Source organism: Nilaparvata lugens, chromosome 2 (genome assembly GCF_014356525.2).
Source record: "Nilaparvata lugens isolate BPH chromosome 2, ASM1435652v1, whole genome shotgun sequence".
Lineage (NCBI taxonomy): Eukaryota > Metazoa > Arthropoda > Insecta > Hemiptera > Delphacidae > Nilaparvata > Nilaparvata lugens.
Window position 1 is genome coordinate 17,963,453 of NC_052505.1, and position 22,343 is coordinate 17,985,795.

General features: G+C 33.5%; 1 protein-coding gene across 2 annotated transcripts in view; it reads right to left on the reverse strand.

Moving 5' to 3' along the window:
* The window catches only part of LOC111047556 (band 4.1-like protein 4A), a 611,588-nt gene that overhangs the window by 32,178 nt on the left and 557,067 nt on the right, over positions 1-22,343 (reverse strand). For both annotated transcript variants that reach the window (XR_005570427.1, XM_039420715.1), the window contains exons 9-13: positions 7,111-7,199; positions 5,128-5,191; positions 3,887-4,029; positions 2,992-3,113; positions 631-721 (exon numbers count right to left, since the gene is read on the reverse strand). Coding sequence is in view for 1 of the 2 variants with exons in the window: in XM_039420715.1 (XP_039276649.1) it covers positions 631-721; positions 2,992-3,113; positions 3,887-4,029; positions 5,128-5,191; positions 7,111-7,199 (509 nt within the window). In the remaining variant the exon portion in view is untranslated. The remainder of the gene's footprint in view (positions 1-630; positions 722-2,991; positions 3,114-3,886; positions 4,030-5,127; positions 5,192-7,110; positions 7,200-22,343) is intronic.

Sequence of the window (22,343 nt, forward strand, 5' to 3'; positions counted from 1 at the left end):
AAAGAATACAAATAATAAACATCAATGTAATATATTGTTTATACAATCATAATAAATGCAATGGTACAATGGACTATCATGGAATACGTACAAATTAGATAATAGAAAGTCTCTAAAGTTGAGAAAACACCTATTGAATAAATGAAACGTTAGGACATACATAATAAATAGATGGATATGTTGTCGTTCCTTCTGACATGGCTTCATATTCAATGAATTTCTAACCAGTAGCCTCCTAAGTTGAGAAAACACCTTGAATAAATAAAACCTTACATGATAAAGATTGTTATATTTTCGTTTCTACTAATATGGTTCTATAATCCATGAATTTCTGAACAGTAGCCCACTTGAGTTTGATATCCCAAGTAAAATTACAGCCATATGTTTCTGTCGAAGATAAATGTTGTTTCTGTCGGGCTTGAGAATGTGCAACACCAGCACGAAACGGTCGTCGCCACACCAAAGAATGTGAGTGTTTTTTCACATTAAAGTTATATTAAAATACAATAGTTATAATATTAGTGAAAACAAGATGGATAACCAACAAGAAAGAAAAATCATGTAAATGTATCTCCACTAATCAATTCCTTTCTTCAAAAAATAATATGAAATGATAGATTTAATACTCACGATTGCACTGGTTGAGGCACTGAGATGTGCTTCATTTCATGAACAGGAATGTTCTCTTTGTTAGACTTTGGCATTTCGTCTACTTTGGGAACTGAAAAAAACAGGAAATATATTCAACAAACATAAAAAACTCAATATCCACTATCCTCCCAATCAAACGTTCAATATGAATCATGGTATATCGATATCAACTCTTTAATAATTCAGAAACATTTTTGAAAAATTCAACAATTCACAAATTTATATTGTTGTATTGTACAAGTGAACAATCCTATTCATTGGATTGAACAAACATAAAACCAATACTGTAGGCCTATCACTGTATTTCAGTAATGAAAATTATAGAAGTAACCAATTAATCTTGTTAATTATATTGTACTGTTTAGGCTTCTTCGAAAATTTTGTACTTTTGTTAACTTTATTACTGTTATTATTCTGTGATTGTAGAAATGTCTTTAAAATATAGAAAAATTTCAATTTCAATTTAGAAAAGATGAAAGAAGGCTTAAAGCATTTATCCTCATAAGATGACCATAATAATATTGTTAAGAGATGAAAGGAATCAATGAAATTCATCAATCCATAATGGATTTACGTCGATAAATTAATTAAATAAAAAGACTAAGAAATTGTCAGAATTCACAGATTTATTGATACTTAGAAAGCGGTCTTTCTATAACTATCAATGAATCTGTGAATTCTGACAATTTCTCAGTCTTTTTATTTAATATGAATGGTTACCACAATATCAACTTCTCAACTACACAAAACTCAATAAATGAATATAATTGAAATGATTTTATGAATGCTATCAACATATACTCCGTAATTATGACGACTGCACTCTTCTTATTTACAAGAGGAACGTTAAAAGGTGGTTAAGAGAGATCGGTAGGGAACATATTGATTCCATAATCACCTCTATTTATCAGTGATTAATGATTTAATCTCGATCCTGTTGTCTTTACATATTTTTAATGTATAGTATTTTAGTAATAATATTTATAAGCATTACTTGAAAAATTTTTCTTTTAAGCCTGCATAAATTAAAAAGCCAGCATCTTCTCTATTATTTTGATATAGGTCACATCTATCATATCATTACAAACATGCACCTAATTATTATTAGTACATATAGATTAAGTTAGAAGTATTGCACCAACAATTTGTAGTACTAAATGTAATATTGTTTACCTGCTGATGATTAGTATAATTTTCTTGATGTAGCTCATTTATCTGAGTTTAAAATGTAACACTTAAACTTAATAATTAGTCTCATATTCTTAACGGAATTTTGAAAGTTAAAATCAATCCCTAGCTCAGCAGAGATTCATATTTTCCAATCCTATTCTAGTAAAGCTCTATATTCTGGTATCATCTAATACAGCTCTATCCATTATTACTCCAAGAATTTCGATACTTCTTGATTATTATATATTTATTTGTAACAGACGTCAATGTCCTGGATTTACAGTACATACTGTCTACAAAAATCTATTATCTCTTGATCAAACTCTTTCTTTTCATATTTCATTAATTTCATTTATTTATATAGTACAGACTCCCATCCAAACACAGGCTTTGGCCTTCTTGGATGAGTCGCATGAAATATTAATTTTTTTCATTTGCATTGTTGTATCTTGTAGAATGGCAAATATTCCTTTGTAATGACTTATTAATTTAATACCTTTATTGTCGTCTAGATAATAAGAAATTTCTACTCTCTCCTCATGTGAATGATTTTGTATTATTGTAATGTTTCTTGATCATGCAATAAAGAATTTGAATTTGAATTTGAATCTGAATTTGAATATTAAATACCGTACGTTTTTATCGTTTGATAGCTTTCAAACTTTTTCAGTCCATTATGATGTCAATATTTTCAGTTAAGGAAGTCATTAACATGTCTGAAAGCACTGGAAGAAGTTTTGTTCAATTAAATACATCACTATTCTGCATGGGCATTGCTCACTTAGACTGTAAAGGAGTGATATACTACTTTAATGTCAAACTTTAACGTATTAATTTAAGCTAGAATTGAACTGTCAAATTACAATTTAAAAAAACTATTCTTCTATATGGAATTCAGATAATATATCACAAATAATATTCAAATGGAATATTTCAACGCGATAATTATATTCATGATTATTCGTGAGTATAATTAAATAAATAAAATTTATGCGTGAGATTTGATAAAATTACTTCGTTGAATAACTGAATTGTATAAAGTAGGTATAAACATGGTAAAAACTTTGTTACATGAGAATTAGAAGATCATAGGAAATCGAATCATGGATGAATGAATATTGAGGTGAATATTACAAATATGTAAAACTGTATTAATCTAATTAAACTTACTGTCTTGTGCACCTTCAACAATTCGCCTCTGATATCGTCTACTTGGCGTTCTGGTGAATTGGGGCGGACTGCGCAGTCGCATTTGTGCCTCACGTTGAGATATCTTCTCCGCTCGACCACTACTGTAAATTAAAATCGTACAATTTCACTAAAAATTCAAATACGGAGTTACACCTAAATAAAGATACATCATATTATTCAGAATATTATCATCCTATTATGATTCAAACATTAACATCCTAAAGGAATGAAATACTTGAAAAAATGTTGTTATGGGAGAGCACGATTTCACTCTTTATAGAATACGGTATGGGTCTATACCACTTATCAATGTCTGTATTATACGTGGATTATCTTGAATTAATGAATTTATTTGCCAAAAAAATTCAAAAAAAGCTTAAAAGCATTGAATATCTTCTTCCTCTATTCTTATTGATATGGAAAATTATGCTCTTGACAAACACTTGCCGTATCTTGATAGCATATGGCACTTCATTACTCTCACAAAAACAAAAACAGCTAAAATATTTATATGTAATCTCATAATAGTACAACCCAATGAAGTAGTCATATAATTTCAAGTAATAAAATTTCATATAATCACCCTTAAAAGAAAACACTATTTCCACACTATAAGTAGAGTTATTGCTTGAAAATCATCTTCACCACTCAATAGAAAAATATAACTATTTTATCATAAAATTAAAATATTTCCAAAATTAGGAATTATATCTACAGTGAGACTCATAACCATGAAACTGTCAGCTTCTTTTATAAATAACATAAATGTTTCCGTTTAATCCAATTCTGCCAGATTGAATTGAATCACAAAGAAGAAGTAAGAGTAATTTCTTAAGTAAGAAGTAATCACTTCTACTTTGTGATGAATACAAACCTGAAACGGGTGCCTATAACGTCGGGTGGATTGGGAGAGACCTGCACAAGTCTGAAGAACGCGTGGTGCTCAACACAACATTTGTATAAATGCTTGCAGGCTGGCTTTGAAGGTGTCTCAAAGCCGTATGTGTTTTCCTCATTCTGGAATAGAATAACGACAATAATATATTATTTTCTAATTTATTTATTTCAAACAATTCAAAATTGATTCAATCTTAAAAGTAATTTGATAATTATTATCAAACCAAAATCTTAACTAAATGCTGTAAATCACTCTGAATGATTTAATATATAGCATTCAATTTGGATTTTCGTTAAATAATAATTGTTAATTATTTAGCATTTGAATGATTGCAATATCTCACTAATTTCCTTCTGTAATTTGATAATATACGTGTCATCAATAACTAACTAATTTACTGGGATATAAACATAGATTTTATCAATTCTACATGAATAATTAGTATTATTTACTAAAAATAATAATCCATTCACTCTGAGTTTCCATTTAATGAAATACCATATTACTAATTACTATTAAAATATTATAATATTACTATTATTCAGTAATTACTAATTTACTGAAATGAAAACACACAGGTTTTGCCAAGGTACCTAGAATACATGTATTCAGACCCGCATATAATTATGCAACATCTCAGTTTGAATGGAGATAAATTATCTGATAGTTGAGGCCAAGAATGTAATACACATTATTTGATAGAATGAATGCGACCATATCAACAGCAAGTATTCGTGGTTGAGCGTTCAACCATATAAATAATAATAATATCAAGTGACCTGGCTGGCTCAGGTCTGGTGTCAGAGTTTTCAGGTCGCAACTGATCAATTGCAGGGCCTCTGACTGCTTCTTAGGCAGCCGGGACCGACGGTTTAAACGTGTCCATCCGAAACACGGATAGGTTTACGCTATTGTTTCTCTATGGTTGAACATAGATGTTGCATATGGCCCTTGGCCTTATCATTTACTATGCGAACCATTAATATGGACCCATATTAATTACTATTAAAATACTGGGTCCGGTTTCAAGGACTGCTTGATATAAATAGTAAAAGATCAATTGGATAGGACTAGTTGATAAGGAATCAAGTATTCCTCACACAAATTTGATCAAAAACAAAAATTCACTTCAGATTGCACACAAATAATTGAACCTACTTGTTATTACATATAGCTCCTCTGAATTAAATTCTACTTACATAACAAATTTTACTTACATTTTTATCACAGACGCGTAGCATGAAGTATCTACCCTTAAAATAAATCTTTGTTATTCTAGGCCTGGAAAGGAGTAAAAATATAATCTTATTAATGAATTCAGGATTGAAAAAACAAAGACATTGAAAATAAAATAATACTGTATATATTTTGAGCAATACAGTCAATATTGTATTCATAATTCATTCTTTCAATTCATGTACAGAAGAACTGAATCTCAAAGAATTTAGATTCTCTGTACATTCACCATATTTTTCAATCATCACCAAGTATTTATTAGTAGTGGATTTAATTATTAACTGAATTTCTAAAACCTTTAAAAACAGACCAAGAGCTTAATGGGTGAGTAACCGAAGATCTTGTAATCCCTCCTACACACAGACCTGTCGTCTTGTAAGGGGTTTCCTTTATATCATTGTACTGTAACTCGTTTCTGTATGTAACATTCTGGGGAATAAATTCATTTGATTTAAAAAATATCAATTATTGAATCAGTGCTAACTTTATCTAGAAAAAATTTCAATTGGGACATCAAGATTGATTTCTCCTCTTGCAATTGAATCTATGGCTTAAATCTAGACTGGTCTGAATCGATAATAATATGTTGGGTACTTTCATAAATGTATTATAAATTGCTGATATTTATTGAAGTGCTTGAAATATAATAGATCGATAGCCTTATTTTTATAAAAGTACTAGCCGTCAGGCTCGCTTCGCTCGCCATATCCGTCTAGCCAGGAGGCTCCGCCCCCTGGACCCCTGACTGGATCGTCCAAGAATGAGATCAGCAGGCTCGCTTCGCTCGCCTGCATTTTCCATTTGAGCATTTTTATCATATGTTAGGACAATCCAGTCGGGGGTCCAGACTAAACGTCTGGCTAAACGGATATGGCGAGCGAAGCGAGCCTGACGGCTAGTAATATAATATTCCCAGGATTGAAGTAGCAGTGCCCAATCAATTTTTCCGCGATAAATGCATTCAAATCTTCAACTTGGTGCCAACCTAACAAGTCAACTCAACTTAATGCCAAGCTGACAAAATTATTAATTTAGTTGCCAGTTAACAACTGTTTCGAAGAGGTACTCTATCCAGATTATAGTTCTATAGTAACATATGATATGAAAATTTCAATTATAATTAAGAGATTGGGAGAAAAAGAATATACATGCTAAAATACGAACTTTAAACCCTTAAAAACAACCCTTAGAGTTAAAATATTGCCAAAAAATTTCTTAGTGCGCCTCTAAAGGGCCAACTGAACATACCTACCAAATTTGAACGTTTTTGGTCTGGTAGATTTTTAGTTATGCGAGTGAGTGAGTGAGTGAGTGAGTGAGTGCCATTTCGCTTTTATATATATAGATAAATGAGATTCGAGAGGCTCCAATACCTCTCCTACTAAACTTAATATTCAATTCGAAATAAGTAATGATTCTACATTGCATGATAAATATCAGCAAAATACCGTATAATTTTTTTTATTTTTTAAATCAATTTATTCAACACAGTATAATTATCATACATGTAATACAATAAACAGTTGAACATCGCCGTAGAGATTAATTTGAAATAAGCTACAGAAAGAAACCATACAACAATGAAATATGAAAATTGGAGAAAATTATACCGATATAATTAATGAAATGCGCTTATACTTGTATTTATACAATAATTTGTAAGTGCTTTTATACAACTTGTAAGTGCCAATATCTACTAGCTATCACAGAAGTCGATAACTCTATAGTAAGCCTTTGCAGCAAGAAAGCTGTATACACTACTTTTGAAAATGCTTATTGACTTGGATTTCAACTGCAGGCAATTTGTTGTATAATTTAGCACCAATGTAAGAAGGCATTTTGTCATACAGTTTCAACCTATGCTGTCTAATGAAGTTTAATTGAAGCTTTTCATTTTATCTTCCAACAAAAACACAATGGAGGAGAGAAAGAATTAAAAGAAGAATTAAAATAATGAGTCTTACCAAAAATAGTTAGCCACTTTATTCTTATTTCTCAAAACTATAACTCCGGTGGGCGTCAATCCAAGGAAGTATTCCACGTTATCTTCACCCTGGAAAAGACAAAATATCAAATTAAATTTATTGAAAATGATTGAGGAAGAAAACATACATTCATACAGAATCCAGAAAGATACATAAGAATATACAGAAGGATAACATATACAGAGGGGTTTGCAAACATCATATAATATCACCATATATATCAGAAGCTATTCATCTTTCTTTTTCTCCCTGGACCCTCCGGATCCTTACCACTTTATCTCCAGACTTTATCTGAATCCAGGGTTTATTTTGTCCAATCCCAGATTACCCCTACGAAGAAATCCATAGAGGGTTTCCAAGTAGGCCTACCCTTGACCATTATTCTTCCGAATATCTAGCGTCGTTTCCAATATTCAATCCGTTCAAAGTAAATATCTCCACAGTTTGGTTTATGTGATGCATATTTTGATTTCTGGTGTTTCGAGTCCAAATGACATGGAGCATTCATGAATTATGAGAGTATAATGAATTATTAGTTGAGTAAGTTACGATACATTCATGAATCATAAGCGTATAATGAATTTTAAGTTGATTGAGCTACGATATATTATTCAATTTCATAAAGCCTTCATGAACCTCCTTGAGTCTTCGATTAGAATTAAACAAATAAATCAAATCAAATTTATTCATCAAAAACAATTACATTACAAATTAGAATACTATAACAATTAATACAATTAAAACAATGAGGTTTCATGCATTGAATAATTTCTTAATAGGCAAATATTATTCAATGAATAAATATACACCCCACTATAAATTATATGCGTTGGGGTATAACTTATCAGTTGCTTGTTACGTGTTATAATAATTACTATTCACAAACTTCATTCACTGATATGGCATTAAAGTTTTTTATAATGAAATTAGTAGAAATTTATAATACAGACAAAATTATGAAATTAGTAGATAAATATTAATGTTCTATTAAGGATAATAATGAGAAAGTTAATTTTTAGAAAAATGAAAAACTAGTAAAGGAAAAGAATGAAGAATAAATAGTTTCAATATTTACAGTCTAACTAAATTTTCACAATTTTCTACTCCAATATCAACTAACCAGGAAAATAAACTTTTCTTGAACCTTTGTCTATCGAATTCTTCACTGATGTAACTTGGTATTGAATTGTAAATTTTTGGTCCCAAATATATGTAGTTTCTTTGCCCAAATGTAGTGTTCATCCTTCGTACTATTAAATTCGTGTTTCTCTGCCTTGTTTGATGGTTATGATCTGCCAGTCTTATGTGTTCGTTGTTTCTCCTCATTCGTACTCCTCAAGTACTTTACTGTCCTTGAAAAGAATGTTCGTGGGGAATTGATTCTCCTTGAAGCCTATTATTTTTAGTATTCGTTTTTGAAGTTTATGAGAAGTTCAACATGTATAAAATTCGTAGCTCCCCAGATAATTATGACGTATCTTAAAATTGATTGCACTAAAGAAAAATAAACAGTTTTTAATGTCTCATAGTTGAGGATTTTACGGAGTTGATAGAATTTGTAGAGAAGCTTCCTGATCCGGGTAATTGATAGATTAATGTCAGTGATAGTTTTATAAATAAGAGTTTAATGAATTACCGTATCAGTTAATTTGTTTGAGTCAATTGATTTATTTAAGTCGGTTAAACCATTTGAGTTAGTTAAGTTCCGGATTATGCCGGTAAAACTAATTGAAACACACTTTATAGGCAATTATTAACAGAGGATAGAAAATAAGCGTGAAGGATTGAGTAGAATGTTCTTCCTTCGGGAAAAGTGGATGGAATATTAGGTTAATACAGTGCAATAACCAATTATGTTGCAGTTTTATTGGGGAGAAAAAAGGGTCGAATAAAGTTCCAATGCAGTACCGTAGCACCAGAAAATAGACTGAGATGAAAACTTGGGCTATGATCGAAAGTTTCTTTGAAAACCAACAACTGCAGTTAGCGAACTTTTCTTGGAGAGAACTTTCTGTTTACACCATTAGTTTGCACTACTTCTTGCATGTTTTCACTCTATAAGACGAGAACCTTTTTGAGAAAATACACTGAATAATAAAATTAATAGATAATAGTTAACAGACATGAAGAACTGCAGTTGCTTTGTAAATTAGGTGATGAAAAAGGAAATTTTTTTAAGAATATAGTAGTTGAAAGAAGTGGAAAGTCGTAAGAAAAAGATAGTAGGAGAATGAGGTTTGCACTACTTTGATAAGTCAGTTTGTTGTTTACTAGATTATTGATGAAGGTATAACAAACCAAACTAGTTACTTTCAACTTTAATAAAAAATTTCTATCAGAGTTTCTGTCAGACTTGAAAATGTACAATACCAGCACGAAACGGACGTCGCCACATCAAGGAATGTGAGTGTTTTTTCACTTCGAAGTTTTATGAAATACGATAGTAATGAAAATAGTGAAAACAAGATGGATATCCAACAACGGATAAAAAAACTGTTGACATTTTTTCTAATTCAGTGTAGGCCTCCATATTCATATCGATTCCAGATTACCACGATAAAGTATAAGATAGTAGTGAAATGAAATGAATTAATTATTTTATTCATTAGAAAAATTCACAACACTATTTTGTAATATTACAATACACAAATGATACAATGATAATGAATCCTTCTGATCAAATTAGTTTTATGAAATACGATAGTAATAAAAATAGTTAAAACAAGATGGATATCCAACAACGGATAAAAAAATTTGTTGACATTTTTTCTAATTCAGTGTAGGCCTCCATATTCATATCGATTTCAGATTACCACGATAAAGTATAAGATATTAGTGAAATGAAATGAAATGAATTAATTATTTTATTCATTGGAAAAATTCACAATATAATTTTGTAATAATACAATACACAAATAATAACAATTAAAAATATTATTAATAATGAATCCTTCTGATTAAATTACACATATACAAAGCTTTGAAGCTTGACCGCATATGGAAGTATCTACAAAAAAGATATTCCTTTTGATAACAATACATTACCAATTTGAAAAAAAAAATTATAATAATAAAAATAAAAGATGACACATTGACTTGTTTTTTTTCAATACCAGCTGAATATATGTATAAAATGGTATTCAATCACAACAAAACAATTATATTCATGAATTAGCCATCAGGCTCGCTTCGCTCGTCATATCCGTCTAGCCAGGGGGCTCCGCCCACTGGACCCTCGACTGGATTGTACTGGACCCCCGACTGGATTGTCCAAAAATGAGATCAGCGGGAACGCTTCGCTCGCCTTCAATGAGCATGCTTCATTCCATCAGAAAGTCAAAGTACTTCTCTGTACCGAATTTGAACGTCTTATGTCAATTTGATCTCAAAAATTTGAGAAAACGTGGAAAAACGCAGATTTTTTGGCGTATCTTTGGAAATTTTTCCAAATCCGTTCTTAGTGCGCCTCTAAAGGGCCAACTGAACATACCTACCAAATTTGAACGTTTTTGGTCCGGTAGATTTTCAGTTCTGCGAGTGAGTGAGTGAATGAGTGAGTCAGTCAGTGAGTGAGTGCCATTTCGCTTTTATATTTATAGATTGTGAACGATTTTCAAACTATTTGTTCAAAATTTATCATATTATATAGAAGATAGTAGTCTGAAGATACAGTCAGCCACAAAGAAAATTCTGAAATCTGACAAGAGGAACGATGGAAAGAGAGACAAAAATAGATTGCAATCCTCAGACAACTAAAGCTTGTTTTTTTGGAAACGGATTGAATGTAAGAAATTTCATCGAAAATTCAATCCAAGACAAAGGTGAGTTCGGACTCACTAATTCATGAATATAATTGTTTTGAGTTGGTGAGTTCGGACGGATAATAAATTGACGGAACGAATTTCACAAATTTATCACAGTCTTCCAAATTTCTTGCTCACGATCAGAATCCAGAATTTGCCATCAGTACTAGTCGCGAAAATAATGATAATTATTGGCGAATACGTGTGGATAGAAACACGACAAGAAGAGCTGGTGAATTTGGAAGATGAGTCATTCCCCGTTGATGGAGGTTCGTAGACAAGAGAAAATTAGGAAGAAGAATTATGAAAGATGAGGAGGAGAAGGAGAAGGAGTGAGAGGAAGAGGAGGAGGATGAGGAGGAGAAGGAGGAGGAGGAGGAGGAAGAAGAGAAGAAGGAGAAAGAAATGAAAAATTGAGAATGGTTTGTAATTACATAGTACTCAGCTCACTGAGAATCGACTTTAATGCTCAAATTCGAAAAAGCTTTGGATCTTCCTTGTATTTACTGAGGCAATTATTTTCTGATTCCATGGGAGAACGAAACCAAGATGATCAATTCTTATTGAGGTATTATCACAGATTCTCATGTTCAATGGACATTACGATGTCCCAGCAGTTCTCTCAAACTTTTAATAAACTTTTCTTCCAAAAGGAACCTGGAAATAATTATTGTCTTTGTATATTTTTCAGAACAGTGAAAATAAACTGTAAGGTTTTTGTGGAAATGGGCAATTAGTAATTGAGTTGGCGAAATTTTATTGAAAGATCTCATTGTATTGAATATGTTGATGGATTTATTTCAAGAAACTGCATTCAATTCCACTTCCAAATCAATTGAACTTCTAACTTCTGCATACAATTCAACAGGGAGTATGAAATTTTATTCAGAGTATAGAGTTACAATAGAGTATTATATTCTATACTAGCAGATAACCCGTGCTCCGCAAGGGTCTATTTCAAAACTTGACAGAGTGGAATCTTGACCGAGTGGGATCCTGAAGAGTTTGTAGTAGGCCTAGAACCATCCTCGGTAAATTAAGAATCTATATGTGAAATATAAATTTAATTTCAGTTCAGAAGTATAGACGTGAGGATGCGTCAAATATAATTGTCCTATCCCGTACTTGTATAAGCCAGTTCTTTCCTTTATTAAAGTATAGTTCTTCAACTTGGTACTAACTTAATAAAGTGACAGAGCTCAAATCTTGTTTAAAAACCTTCCTCAGCTCAATGGCAACCTGACAAAATTGGACTGGTTTTTAATTTAGTTACCAATTTTAACCATCTGTTTCGAAAAGGTAATCTCTCTAGATTATAGTTCTATATTAACATATATGTTTCGAAAAGGTAATCTCTCTAGATTATAGTTCTATATTAACATATATGGTATGTATTCATGTCCCATGAATGAAATTTGAACATTAATTTTGAAAAATCTAGAAGGAAAATTCAAATTTGGGCTTCGAGGTGCACGAGATTGATATTTTTAGAATATGTGTCCAAAATTTGGAGATCTTAATCATTCCCGTTTTTCCGGTATGCAATCCACATGCAGAAACGTTTTGATGCGAACAAACACAACCCTACTCTCTCTTATTATATAGATAGATTATTATGTTGCACTGGCCTGTAATCTGTATAAATGTCAAGTCTGTAAAGTCTTATCATTATCATTGATTCATAGGCTGTCAGCATTTGTATCAAAACTCATGTAGTATCGAGACATGATCCACCTGTATCGAAACACATATTGCTACCAGCGTATCAATTTCTCTATGAGCTTCCTTTATATAAACACATTTTAAGACAATGTATGCCGTATAAAACTTCATGTTGCATGAATGAAATTTGAACATTAATTCTGAAAAATCTAGACGGAAAATCGAAATTTGGGCTTCGAAATGCACGAGATTGATATGTTTAGAATCTATTTGCAAAATTTGAAGATCTAAATCATTCCCGTTTAACCGGTATGCAATCCACAAATTCACATGTTTTGATTCGAACATACACAACCTTACTCTCTCTTATTATATTCTATACTAGCCGTCAGGCTCGCTTCGCTCGCCATATCCGTCTAGCCAGGGGGCTCCGCCCCCTGGACCCCTGACTGGATCGTCCAAGAATGAGATCAGCGGGCTCGCTTCGCTCGCCTGCATTTTTCATTTGAGCATTTTTATCATATGTTAGGACGATCCAGTGGGGGGTCCACACTAAACGTCTGGCTAAACGGATATGGCGAGCGAAGCGAGCCTGACGGCTAGTAATATAATATTCCCAGGAATAGCTCTGATTAGAGTAGCAGTGCCCAATCAATTTTTCCGCGATAAATGCATTTCAATCTTCAACTTTGTGCCAACCTAACAAAGTCAACTCAACTTAATGCCAAAGTGACAAAATTATTAATTTAGTTACCACTTAACAACTGTTTCGAAGAAGTACTCTCTCTAGATTATAGTTCTATATTAACATATGGTATGGACATTTTTCAATTATAAATTAAGAGAATAAGAAGAGCATACATGCTAAAAGACGAACTTTAAACCCTTAAAAACAACCCTTAGAGTTAAAATATTGCCAAAAGATTTCTTAGTGCGCCTCTAAAGGGCCAACTGAACATACATACCAAATTTGAACGTTTTTGGTCCGGTAGATTTTTAGTTCTGCGAGTGAGTGAGTGATTGAGTCAGTCAGTCAGTGAGTGAGTGCCATTTCGCTTTTATATATATAGATTCTCTGCAATTCAATAGTTTATAGTTGTATACAGTACAAAACTGTGAAGTGAATAATTGGATGAGAATGTCTCAGATCTGCGAAATTTCCACCAATAATTTTCTCATTTTCCCACTTATATCCACCATATTGACTCACTCGTGTTCTTCTTTATCTTCGTTCTCTCATCCATGAATTTTTCACATTCAATCCACTCATGTCATTTCTTTACTATAATAGAATGTTTTTTAATCACTCATCATCTTCTTACGTTTCATATCCTCATTGTTCCACCTATAATCTCCTTATTTTTACACTCTTTGTCTCACTCTTGTTCCTCTTCCTCATCGTCTTTCTCTCCCTTATTCTTTACCTCACCCTCTCATTCTTCTCCACTATACCCCGTACAAAATAACTTTTGACTTGGAGAAATATGCGGCGCAGGGAAATGGAGGGAGATCTGCAAATTACTGTGATGGATAGTCATAGGTAGAAGCGCAGTTGCCAATTTGTCGATTAGAGTCAGTCGACTGAAGGCTTTCAAAGAGGAAACTCCCTAAGTTTAACGATAGCGCTTGAATATTCGCTAAAGTCTGTGAGATATTACTTTTAACACGGCTCTTTCTCGAAGACGGAGAGGTCCGATGCTTTATCCTTCACTAATCACTCCCACTACCTAGCAGCATTCTCCTTCTTTTGTGTCTGTATGAGAGAGCTTTGCAACGCATCGCACCAACACTCCCTTCCAGCTATTGCCTGGCAATGTTCCAAAATTGTTTACTGGCCAGCAGGTATATTGGAACGGGTCATTTCAGAAACAACATAAGTCATTTTTTGGTCAAAATTTGTTTATGAAGAATCTTATTCTTTGAAGGTGAATACAGAGTTCTCCTGAGAAGCCACATAAGTCAGGCTTGTAATCTAACCTATATAGAGAAGCCTGACTTATGTGGCTTTTCAGGAGAACTTTGTATTTACCTTCAAAGAATAAGATTCTGCATTAAACCAATTTTGACCAAAAAATGACTTATGTTGTTTCTGAAATGACCCGTTCCGAAAATTTTTGGTTTGTGTGATTACAGAAATGTGTTCATTACAAGAACGTAAAGCGAAATGACAAGGCACATCTGAATGTGTGCAGGATGACCGTCTCTGTCTATTCTACAAACTGTGGAAGGAGAAATGGGTTTCTCATCTTCATGTTAAAAGTAATATATCTCACAGACTTTAGAAATTAGAGAATGCTGACCGGTTCAGAACGGTAACATAATAACATCACCGCCGTTGTATGCCTTCTCTACTGCGCATATCCCTCTACTGCGCATATCCCTCTACTGAGCATTTCCCTCTATTGCGCATATCCCTCTACTGCGCATATCCCTCTACTGCGCTATCCCTCTACTGCGCATATCCCTCCCAAGTCAGAAGTTATTTTGTACAGAGTATAACTTATCCTCACCCTTTCTCTCTCACTCATTCTTTCCCTCACTCCCCCTTCTTTCCTGACTAAGTACTCAAATTCCTCAACAGTCGTTTATCGTTACCCCATAAACTTATTTCACTATAGTGGGATGCAAACTTCATACTGTCAGTATTCCTTATCAACTAGATCAATGTTTCCCTTTCAACCAATGCTGCCAGTTCGACGTGAATCTAGTGAAGTAGCCCTCACGAGATGAGCCTCGCGCGCACTAAAAGCTCCCGCGCCGATAATAATTTGTTCTGGGCGGTGCTTGAAATTCAACTCTCGCCAACTTTCTACACGTATTTATGTGCCCCTTTTGCCCTAAATGTACCACCTTCTGCACCCCTTGTCCTCCAAATGTGCCCTATCTATACCCCCCATAGTGCCTCCTTCAGCCCTACAACTAAACAGAGAATTTATACAAGTGGGCAGACAGATTACTGGTCGTTTGTCTAAATGTTCTACTCTAGTAGTTGCTGCTTTATTAATGAATCGCTGCTTCTCTCTCCTCTCTCGCTTCTTCTGTCTTTCATCTCCTTTTCTCTCTAACTCATTCTCTTCCTCCTTATCTCCTCCAATCCATCTTTTCTTACAACTTCTGTTATAACCAAATAATAAATAATGAATCATTCTAAATGTATAATTATTATTCAACGAAAATCCTAAATAAATGCTGTAAATCCCCCCGAAGACCTCTGCTACATTGTAGACATTGCAGACATTGACAATAGGGTTAACAGCTAGATGGAAATTCGATGAGAACTACTATCCAAAAATTTAGGATTTTCGTTGAATAATAATTATATATTAATTATCATTTGAATAAATGCATTCTCTATATAATTCCATCTGTAAATTCTATTTGTACACGGTATAACCATACAAATGAGTTGAGTATAATCATAGACAAACAATAGCGTAAGTAGATATCCCATGATATAGGGCGTTTATGTCGTAACTTTTACTGTTATCTCAAGCCGATTACTGTCGATTATTGTAGATTTTTACCGTTTTGGTCGGATAAGAGTGTATGAACGGCACAATTTGAGAGACTACCAGCGTCACACAGCTTTATGGGAAAGAACTACGTGGACTATCGGTTTGAGATAACAGTAAAAGTTGCGACATGAACACCCTATACCATGGGATATCTATTCTATCGTTTCTCTATGGTATAACCAAATAATAATTTTTGCTGTAAGTTACAACCAAAACAACTATTATAATAGAGCATTTTGTCTTCTTGGATCGATCGATTAACAAAACAATGTTATTAAATCAATATTTGAATTTAACAAAGGGAATCTACTTATTCTTCATGAGATTTCATTGAATAAAATGCTTATACGTTCTACGAAAATCTCTCATCAAAACGGAACTCGTAGTAGAGGAATCTTACGACTTCTGTTATAATGACAGCTTTCTGTTGAATAATGACAGAATCATGAATACAGAGGTATTGCATTCGATTCAATTTCATGAAAAATAGGTACCTTCCCGATGTTGAATTTTTATTTTAATCTATTAGAAAAGCTTCACAGATTTTAAGAGAGATTTTGAAGAGATTATGAACAGAATGAAAGTTCAATCGGATGTAAGTTGATTGAGGAAAAGAGACTGGTATGGTATGGGCACGCGAGAAGGGCTAGTGCAAGTAAGTGGATCGGAATTGTGAGGGATTGGAGCCCATTGGGTAGAAGGAAGCGAGGGAGGCCAAGGTGATCTTGGCGAGACGAGGTGGACGACGCCATGGAGGCTAGAAATCTCACAGATGGGGAGTGGAATGACCGACAAAGATGGAAAATCCGACTAAAAGAAGGAAGGCGGTGATTCACCGTAAAATCCTAATATGAAAAAATAAGAGTAAAAAAGCTTCAAATTCCATACCTTTCTTTGTTACTCAGTCAAAGAAGAACAACATGATCCACAGGCCTCTTTAGAATAGTTGGTTTTTTTTATTTATTCATTCATTGTACAAAATACTACAATCATAATAATAATATAATTATGACATTGGTAAAAAAAACTAAGCTGAGCCTGTACTATTTCTCTCCAAAAATTTTGAAAGAATGTTAATGTTGTCAAAAGGTTAAGTTTATGAAATCACACACTGCTTCGTCACTTGATATTCGGTTCAGGAAATTTTTGTTGTAAATTGACGAGTTGATAATTATGCTAAGAATGTCATCAGAGAGTCATCAAGTGTTTTGGAATCTGGGTTGAAGTAAGAAGAACTATGAAATTGAAAAGTAATACAGAGAGTAGAAAAAGAAGGAGATGGATAATATGATGAAGAAGAAGAAGAAGAAGAAGAAGAAGAAGAGAAGAAGAAGAAGAAGAGAAGAAGAAGAAGAAGAAGAAGAAGAAGAGAAGAAGAAGAAGAGAAGAAGAAGAAGAAGAGAAGAAGAAGAAGAAGAAGAAGAAGAAGAGAAGAAGAAGAAGAAGAAGAAGAAGAAGAAGAAGAAGAAGAAGAAGAAGAAGAAGAAGAAGAAGAAGAAGAAGAAGAAGAAGAAGAAGAAGAAGAAGAAGAAGAAGAAGAAGAAGAAGAGAAGAAGAGAAGAAGAAGAAGAAGAAGAAGAAGAAGAAGAAGAAGAAGAAGAAGAGAAGAAGAAGAAGAAGAAGAAGAAGAAGAAGAAGAAGAAGAAGAAGAAGAAGAAGAAGAAGAAGAAGAAGAGAAGAAGAAGAAGAAGAAGAAGAAGAAGAAGAAGAAGAAGGAGAAGAAGAAGGAGAAGAAGAAGAAAAAAAAAAAGAAAAAGAAGATGGAGATAAAGAGAAGAAGAGAAAGAAGGAAAAGGATACGACTAAAAGTATCGGAATCGCATCATTTGAGGTCAACAGCTGATCGCTGATGTCATCAAAGTCGTGGAATATTGTGTTTGCAGCTCCCTCTAATGGCAGCAGGTAATAACATTGCCTAGTTTATGTGAGAAGGGGGCCACAACACACAAAAGTGTCATAACACTAACACCGCACAGGTCATGGGCTCCACAAAGTATGGCCAATATAATGCAAGTACCAGAGTATTATAGGAAGGCGGCTGACAAGGAAAAAAAGCAACTGGAGAGAGAAAAAAATGTCGAGGAAAAGATGGTGAAGAGGTATGAAGAAAAAAAGTGGTGGAGGTAATGGATGAGGAGAAGGAGGTGAAGGAGTAGAAGGAGGAGAAGGAAGAGGAGGAAGAGAAGGAGGAGAAAGAGGGGGAGGAGGAGAAGGAGGAGGAGGAGGAAAAGGAGAAGGAGGAGAAGGAGAAGGAGGTGGAGGAGAAGGAGGAGAAGAATGTCAAGAAAAGGATGGAGAAGGGGTATGGAGAAAATAAAGTGGTGGAGGTAATGGAGGAGGAGAAGGAGAAGGAGGAGAAGGAGCAAAAGGAGGAGAAGGAGGAGAAGGAGGAGAAGGAGGAGAAGCAGTGAGGGAGGGAGAGAGTAAGAAGGTAAATTTTCCAAGTATCAATAAATCGGTGGTTTTTTGACAATAATTTCTTAGTCTTTTTCATTCAAAAGGGAAATATGAAAATCATCACTTTTGAACAACTAAATTACTACATAGCAGTTAGGTATTTATGAATAAAAGCTATTAGCTTTTACTCACATTTGTGGTTTCGCTCCACAAATAGCTTTTATTTATTTATGACTGCTATGTCGTAATTTAGTAGTTCAAAAGTGATTATTAACAAGCAGTTCGTGATGAAAACAAACATTGAAGAGTATGAAAATTATATTATGAAATTAATATTCCAGTTAATATGTGGGGAATATAATATTGGAGTTAATAGAAAAATGGAAGGATACTACTTCTCCAACATTATATTCTATGAGAAAGATGTTGAGGTGAAAGTGTATGGAAGAAGAAGAAGGAAGAGGAGAAGAAGAATTATAAGGATAGAGAAAAGGACCAAAAGCAGAGGCTGTAGAAGTATTTGGAAACGAATGAGTGAAATTGACGGAAATATCAGTAAGTCCGACCATAAGAGGATCAAAAATGTGGAAGAATATAATAAAATCAAGAGGGGGGAACCGAATACATCACGAATAAAGAGAGACGGTGACTGAATAGAGAGAAATATAATGGAATAAGAAGATAAGCCACACCAACTTTTCACAAAACATTGAACTTCAATACAGAGTTAGATTCATGGTTGTGATTAGATTAGAGAGAAAATATTATAGATTCATAGAGATTAGAGATAGATTCATTTAGATTCATAGAGAAAAGATAGTATAAGTAGATATCCCATGGTATGGTCGTTCATGTTCCAAATTTCATAAGCAGAAAGATCATTATTGAAAGAGTATATCAACTCTCAAAGATTAACAACAGGAGAGAGGAAGAAAATGAACACTAAAAGGAGAGGAATAGAATGAAAAAAGTATTCGAGAATGAAGAAAAATAACAAGGAGAATGGAAAAGTGAAGAAGGAAAAAGTTGATGAGAAGAAAAAAGAAAGGGTCATAGGTTCCCTCATCGTTGTGAATGTGAACATAGTAAAAATCTAGTGCCTTTCTCTGCGCCCACCATAAGGCTAAAAATGCTCAGGGGCTCAAAGTAGCATGGCCCACTAACATAAGGCCAGAAAGGCCATTCTTAAGAATGGCAATGGCTAGCCATTAATGGCCAAACCAGAATGTCACTCTGAGAGGTTGCTTCCATCAAGTTCATTGATCTAACCCCAAAATGAACCTGTGTACCACAGGGTTAATATAAGGGTTAACGTGAGTGTCACTATAAGTTTGAAATAGATCTGGTTTATGGATTTCGAATTTTATTTATTCATTGTATGAAATACTATAATCATAATACAATTATGACATGGAGGAAAAACTAGGCTAAGCCTGTACTATTTCTTTCCAAAAATTTTGATAAAATGTTAATGTTGTCCAAAAGATAAGGTTATATGATCACACACTGCTTCGTCACTCGATTTTCGGTCCAGGAATGATGATTTGAAATTTTGAAGGTTGATTTTTTGCTCTAAATGAATCACTGAATGTATCAAAATAAATTGAAAACTTTAGAATTATTGCACTTATTTAAAAAATTGATTATATTGTTCAATTAGAAGCTGAATAGAATTGCTAATAAATGAAAATTCGGAGTCTATTCACACACAAGAATGTTGATCTCATTTTGAAATGTGGGTTTACTACAGAAGTCGATGTTAAGTTTGAAATTAGATTGAATTATAGTATGTCAAGTTGTTGTGGTGATAAATTTCGAATATTGTTCATGAATAAAAATCCTGAGCATAATTGAACCAAAAGAAATAATATTATATCTGATCACTACTTTAAAAATAATAACAAATATCGATATGCAACCTGGTGGTATTGATTATGAATTGGTCACGTCCATGAGGATTATGACATGATCATTCTGAGAATAGTGTTCTTATTATTTCAGTTTCGGTCACCAAAACTGTTGTTAAACATTAAACACTCTCTACTCTAAAATCTAAAACTCTACTTCACACAATTTCACAGGAGAGAAAAATCACCAAGAAGCTAGGTAGTTATACAACTTGCTACTATTATTTCGATCTCTGTTCCTAATTATAGAAAGATTCAATTATTCTTGATAGACAGTTGGTATTAACTGTACATTCTCAATCACTGCTCATATCTTGAGCAGCTAATTTCATTGAATTTCAATGAGAAATTTGAATTTATTTAAGGAAGAAGCAGTAAGCTTCTCGAATTCTATTGGTAGATGACGATTCAAACCTTGGATGGGAGGACTACTATGTCACAAAACCTCCACCAATCACGTGCGAGTACACTTCAGGTGCCTACTACAAAGTCACGCCCACAACATGATATCATTGGCTGATAGGATTACGTCATATGACAGACTCCCATTTCGTTAAACCACGCCATCTAAGTCAATAGCATGTTATCGTTAGCATTCCAATTCAATTCCATTTGAATTGATTGCATCACATAATTCGTAGCTTAATCCTATCATATAGAGCGAGCAATTTCCGTATATTTGTATATTTTCTTATATCTGGTTTTTATGTTCAACGGATTTCGAAAACGGCTCTAACGATTATCACGAAATTTGGAACATTGTAGGCTTATGATATAAAAATTCGATTGCACTAGGTCTCATCCTTGGGAAAACTAGCTGAACGACATTAAAAGGATAATTCATCCTTGGCTGAAACAGCTGTGGATAGTAAAAAAGTGAGTGAGCGAGTGAGTATGTGAAAAATCAAAATATCACATCCCCGAAATTCAAAAGATGACATATAACCAGCTGTGAAATATAAACACGATCATTTTAGAGAATTGTGTTCTGTTTATCAATCAATAAAAATAACGATAGCTATAAATAATAATAGCTCGGTGCCCCGATATTATTATTGATATATAGAAACAGAATTACTTCATCCCTTGACGTGCTTTGTGAGACGCTTCTATAGCATAGCAAGATTCAGGTTATGAATTCAGCATCTGTCACTGGACAGAGTAGATAACTCTATCCTTCTACAACTTCGTACCGTTGCCAATCTGTTTGTAGACTAGTTAGAGATATATGATTACCTATCAGAATTTTCCATCACAATTTTGAAAATTTATTAGTAAATCATAGAACAATGAAATTTATTGACAAATAAAGATCATTTGAAATCGAGTTCATTATCATTAACAAAAATCAAAAATAAATATTAGATCAAATTCACAAGAATAACTTTAATAATAGTTGTGTACTTTATAAGGCGGTTGGAACGGAAATGTGGCAACTATCATCTTTAAACGAAGATAATCATACTTGAGCCATAATAATTTTATTATAATGAGACATTATAATAAGACACAATTTTATTGAGAATGATAATAGGTACCCATAACAGGCAGTTAGGCAGCAATTTGAGGATGAATAATTCCTCGATAGACCTAATAACTGGTTATCATCAGCTGTCAGCCAATAAGCATTGGTCTTAAGAGGTCCTTTTCCCCCCCTAGGATTCCGAGGGGGTAGTTTGTTGAGTTTGAGTTTGTAATCCCCTAACTGGCTCGATAATAATGATGAGTCGGCAGGCCTACCCTTAACTTCCACTCTCTCAGTTAGTTAATTAATTAGTTGGCGAACATTTGCACAATTCGCGCAGATGACAGAAGCGCCAACTTAGAAGTCGAGCAATTTAATCGAACTACTCTACAGTTCAGCCTATAGTGGGATATGCTTCTGGCAGCATTGATAGGACAGCGAGTGGTATTGTTAATGATAAGGG